This window comes from Manihot esculenta, chromosome 8, assembly GCF_001659605.2.
Source record: "Manihot esculenta cultivar AM560-2 chromosome 8, M.esculenta_v8, whole genome shotgun sequence".
NCBI classification, from domain to species: Eukaryota; Viridiplantae; Streptophyta; class Magnoliopsida; order Malpighiales; family Euphorbiaceae; genus Manihot; species Manihot esculenta.
In genome coordinates, this window is record NC_035168.2 from 38,265,141 (window position 1) to 38,271,140 (window position 6,000).

At 28.1% G+C, this 6,000-nt stretch overlaps 1 protein-coding gene across 1 annotated transcript; it reads left to right on the forward strand.

Annotated features, from left to right (window-relative positions):
• The first annotated feature begins 2,037 nt into the window (after nt 1-2,037).
• Nucleotides 2,038-4,343, forward strand: LOC110620735 (U-box domain-containing protein 9). Its single transcript, XM_021764573.2, has 2 exons — nt 2,038-2,520; nt 3,098-4,343. The coding sequence occupies exons 1-2, from the start codon at nt 2,230-2,232 to the stop codon at nt 4,157-4,159; spliced, it is 1,353 nt and encodes a 450-aa protein (XP_021620265.1). The 5' UTR covers nt 2,038-2,229; the 3' UTR covers nt 4,160-4,343.
• The last annotated feature ends 1,657 nt before the right edge of the window (nt 4,344-6,000 follow it).

Below are 6,000 nucleotides of genomic sequence, written 5' to 3' on the forward strand. Positions count from 1 at the left end.
TTAAATTTCTAAATCATTTAATGATATAATTTAAGAGTATTGACTACGATTATATGTTCAACGAAGTAATCATATTGAATTAATTTATTCACTTAAATGATTAATATCATTTATTTATTTAAATTATTTATTGTGCATACATGGTAGAGGCCAATCTTCACCGACAATATCCAATTCTTGATTAGCTAACCTCTTTAACCTTTTGGTTTGATTTGAAGTAAATTATTTGCATCAAAAGAATTTAAACTAATTTTTACATGAATTTTTTAAATTAAAAAAAATAAATTATTTCATTCTAAACAACAATTAATTAAATTAAATTTTTATGAATTTATTAATTCAAAATATAGGATTATAAAATAAATTATTTAATTCTAAACAACATTTTGTTTCTCTCTATTGAGTAGCGCCTTGTCAAAGATTTGTGAATCAGTGACTTTTTGCACTGGAGCATGGTTGGCTCCTCAAGAGGACTCTATAGATATTAAAAACTGAAAACGCCACAGGGTGGTTCCTTCTTGTTGCGGTCAACGGTGAGTTTTAAAGCTTTGGTTGATCTTTAGCGATGCTTTTTTGTGACGGCGAGAGGTTGAGTTTATTCATGCTTATTGTTTCATTGATATGAATGGGCTCTCTGTTAGTTTTGCTTTCATCGCTGTTTGGTGATTTTTAGAATTCCTGGATTGCGGTTGGTGGTATTGTTCTGTGTTTTGATTGTCGTCGATAACGTCGCTTCCTATTTGTGATTTTGTTTCAGTTTGTAGGGACGACAATGTCGATAGCTACATGCAAGCATCACTGTTGCCGGATGTCCTGAGTTTGTTCTGCTTATTTTAGTAGTTGTTGAATTTTATAAATACTAGCTGATTGGATCACATATAACAAATCCAAATCACAGAACTACAATTAATTAAAATATTATATAAAATAAAATAAAAGGATAAATCAACGGGAAAACTAAGGAATTTGCTGGGAGCTAGCTGCGAAACTATGCTGAATAGAGCATGGAGCACTGGGACTGGATAGCAAATTGGATTTATTAAAACTAAAGAAAATTTACTATTTAATTTTTATATCATCTAAAAATTTATTAATTAATTTTTAAATTTTAAAAAAATATATTAAAATGTTTAAAAAATATATGAAATGTGTTTATTGTTTTTATATTTTTTTTAAATATTAAAAATATTTTAATATATTTTTTAAAATTGAAAATTAATTAATAAATTCAATTATAATAAAAATTATATAAGAATTTTTTCAAAAATTAATAATTTGTTCAGTCGTTGAAACATAGGAATATTTTTATTTTTTTTAAATATTTTTATTAATTTATAAATTAAAATATATCATAATTATAATTTAGTGGTGATATGAGTGATTGCTACTAATTTTTAAAATTTTAATCCAACTTTCTTTTTTTTTAAATTATTTTTTTTAAAAAATAACTTATTTATCAGATCATAAGTTTTTTTTTTTTTAAATGGCTTTCTCCAATTTTTTTCAAAAAGTTGGAATAAAATGCTAAATTAAACAATCTAAATTGAGGTTTTCCAGTTAATTTACCTCCAGCTACATTACAGGAAAAAAATCAAATCACCCCATTTCTCTTCTTGAATAAAAGAAAACCTCGAAAAGCCAAATGAAATAGTTTAAAAAATTAATTTTATTATTTTTAGTCTCACTTAGAAAATTATTTTTTTATTATTTAAAAATATTTTTTCTTATTTTCATGAATTCATATATTTTTTTTTCAATGAATTCACATATTATAATTAACAGTAAATTAATAAATTCTATTACGAAATTTTAGATGAAAATTTTAGAAAATAATTTATTAACTAGTTTTCAGAATGAAAAATATATTAGAATATTTTTTATATTTCTAAAAATTTATTAATTTATATTTTTATTATTTTTAATTATTAAATATTTTATTATTTAATTTTTAAAATATAAAAGAAAAGCTTTGTGTATGGATGGAATTGTCCCTTTATGCAAGTATATATATAGACGAAGTTGAAGTATAAGCCCGCCAGTACTCCTATTCATTTTCATTCTTCGGAAAAGTGGGACACAGAAAAATCATTCAAAAAATAAACTGCAAGAAAGAAGAAACCTGCCTATTCACACGTTTAATCTTCTATTTCTGTTCTCACGCTAGTACCCATTTTAATCCTTTTCTTGTTTTTTGTTTCTTGTTCTCAAAATTCTTCTTCTTGGCTTTTTATGGCGAAAACTGGGGGTGTTCTTGAAGTTGTTCCCACTACTTCTTTGCCAAACTCAGCTGAGTTGAAGAAGGAACTGCAGAGGCTCGTGAATGCAATTCTTGATGGGGAAGATTTTAGTCTGGAGATTACTGACGAGGCTATCATGTTATTGACTGCTTTGAAGGAACTGAAATTTGAGAAATCATCGGATTCTTTGAAGCTGGTGGATGATACGGTTCTTCCTGATGAATTTAAATGCCCCATTTCAAGAAAACTCATGGCTGACCCTGTCGTCTTGGCTACTGGGCAGGTTAGAGATCGCATTTGCTGTTCAACTTTCCGTTTAATTTCTGGTTTCCTTTTTGTTTCTTTTGAGGGTGTACTTATTTTCTTCGTTCCTTCCCCAAGATTGCCTGTGAAATTACATGCATAAATTTCACTTTATTGGGGGATTTCGGTTCAAGGGTTTTACGTCAAATTTGGTATGTGATCTTCTGTTGAATATTTTGCCATGCATTTAAAACAGATTTTAAGAATTCTGCTCACATGAATTCTGGTTCTGCTTCATAATTTGATTTTCTGGGTTATTGTGATACTGGAGTTTATTATCATACCTTCTTCCTCGCCTAATTCTGCAAGAATCAAGGTTCTTGAATTAAAATATTAATATTTTAGAAAAAAATAAATTTTAAAACTATTACATATTAGAAAATTTATTAAATCCCTTTCTGATAATTCTTTATGTTCCATTTTTCTGTCCACCTTCTGATAATTCTTTACGCTTGAATTCTTTCGATGTGATAGCTGGTTCCATTCTTTTCTATGACTTGAAGACTCATTGTGTGTTATTCATTTTTGTTCTTCCTCAAATGTGTCTTGATGTGCAGACTTATGATCGGCCATCTATCCTGCAATGGCTAAGTACTGGGCACCAGACATGTCCTCAAACTCAGCAAGTCCTCTCCCATAATGTGCTTACCCCTAATCACTTGGTGCGAGAAATAATTACACGCTGGTGCAAGAAGCATGGACTTGAGCTCCCCAAGCCTTTCGGGGATAGTGATGGCAATTTTGTTGCTTATGCAGAAGGAGACCACTTGAATTCACTTCTTGAAAAGATGTCTTCTTCACTCTCTGATCAAAAAGAAGCTGCAAGAGAGCTTCGTCTGCTAACTAGAACGATGCCATCATTTCGGGCCCTTTTTGGTGAGTCCAGTGATGCCATTCCCAAATTACTGTGTCCACTATCGTTCGGCAGAGTGGATTCTCACCCTGATCTCCAAGAGGATTTGATTACAACAATTTTGAACCTCTCTATTCATGACAATAACAAGCAACTGGTTGCAGAAAATCCACTTGCCATTCCTCTGCTTATTGAATCTCTGAAATCAGGAACTATAGAAACAAGAAGTAATGCAGCAGCAGCTCTATTTACCCTATCAGGTCATGATTCAAACAAGATTTCTATTGGGAAAGCAGGTGCTCTAAAACCTCTGATTGACCTTTTAGAGGAAGGGCCTACATTAGCCATGAAGGATGCTGCATCGGCAATATTCAACCTATGCATTATCCTCGAGAATAATGGGAGAGCAGTCCAGGAAGGGGCAGTGAGGGTGATCCTGAAAAAGATAATGGATGGCATACTTGTCGATGAGTTGCTTGCTATTCTTGCTATGCTTGCTACCCATCAGAAGGCTGTTGAGGATATGAAGGAGCTTGGTGCTGTGGGTTGCTTGCTCAGCATTATCAGGGAGGGACCTTCTGAACGCAACAAGGAGAACTGTGCAGCAATCCTATACACAATCTGTCTAAATGATGGAACTACATGCAGGGAGATAAGAGATGAAGAAAATGCCAACCATACAATTTCAAAACTTGCTGAAAATGGTACTTCAAGAGCCAGGAGAATGGCCAACTTTATTCTCGAGAGGCTAGATAGAGCTGCTTGAAACAATCCTTATTCCAGAGACGTGATCAATTGGTTCCTGTACATACTTTCATCCATCACTCTGCTATGCACACACATTAATACTGGCTCATAACATGTAAAAACCTCACATATCTGTATATACTTTCATACAAGGAAGGTTTTGTTCAATCTAAGGCTAATAGATAAGTAAAGGGCATTCAATTTTTGCGTCTACTTTCTAAATCATATATATAGTAAAAAAATAAAAATTAATTAAATTTCCAAATCATTTAATGATATAATTTAAGAGTATTGACTAATTTTTACATGGTTAATCATATTGAATTAATTTATTCACTTAAATGATTAATATCATTTATTTATTTAAATTATTTATTGTGCATTACATGGTTGAGGTCACCGACAATACCCATTTCTTGATTAGCTAACCTCTTTTAACCTTTTGGTTTGATTTGAAATAACTTATTTGCATCAAAAGAATTTAAACTAATTTTTACATGGTTATGTAATTTCTAATCAATTTTTTAAATTGAAAAAAAAAATTCTTTCATTCTAAATAATAATCAATTAAATTAAATTTATATAAATTTATTAATTCAAAATATAGGATCATAAAAATCTATGATAAAAAAGACCAAAAAGCGAGAGAACGCGTGATCGACCGTTTGTTGATGGGATTCTATTGCCTTTGGGCGCTGGATTTCCCTCTGTTTTCTTCTTTTTTTTTTTTTACTCTCACTTAATTTAATTATCCGAAATAAACTTATATTGGACTTGAAATCGGAGAAAAACAATTTGAGTATGAATTTGAATTATTATATTAAGAGAGTGTTTAATTTAAATCATAAATAATAATTAAATATTTAATTATAATGGTTATAAGCATCTGATGATTAATTCATGAATTTTAATTTAATTGAAAAAAATATTATTGAATTGTGATCGAGTTAAAATTGATAGCATTGATATTTAATTTCCATTCGTGATATAATTTTTGAAAAAGTCGTTTATTCCAGATTTTAATAAAGTTAAAAGTATTAGTGATTTAATTTTTCATACTCTACGGATCGAACTTCCTACCACTCAATTCGATTAAATAAAAAGATTCGTTCGATTCTTGTAAATATTGTATACATATATTATTATTTTAATTTTAATTTTTTATATATTATTAAATAAAATCTAAGTAGTATATTTATTATTAAAATTATTAAAAATAATATTAAATAAAATATATAATTAAAATTTAAAATTAAATGAGCTTTTTTTATTTTATAAATTGAACTTATAAATAAAAAATTATGATAAATAAATAAATCAACTTATTTTTAAAATTGATAAAAAAAATAGTTTATAATTATGATAAATATCCTCTAAATCGTATCATATAAAATTCATAATTTATCAATAACTTGTGCTTATTTCAAAATACTGATAATCAAAAGTAGAAATTCATTATTAGTTGTTGTTATTAGTCAACAACAGGTCTTTGCCTTTTTCTATATTTGTTTTCAATAAATTTAGCCTTTTTTTTTTTTTGGGAAGAAGAAAAAATTATCTATTTTTGTTCTTTTATTTATTTCATTTTAAATCTTTTTTTCTTTTATTTATTTCATTTTAAATCTTTTTCTCTCTAATTATAAATTCAATTTGAAGTTGTAGTTGATCAACGGCTGCATCTTCTTTATTTTTCTTTATTTTTTCTTAAAAAATTCATATTTATTTTCAATAATTTATCTCATCTTGTTCTTTTATCTTTGAAATTTTTAAAATTTTTTATTTTTTTATTTTTTAAATATAGAGTTAAAGGTAAACTTTAATCTCTAAATTTTAGTATAATTAATAAATTAATATTTATAT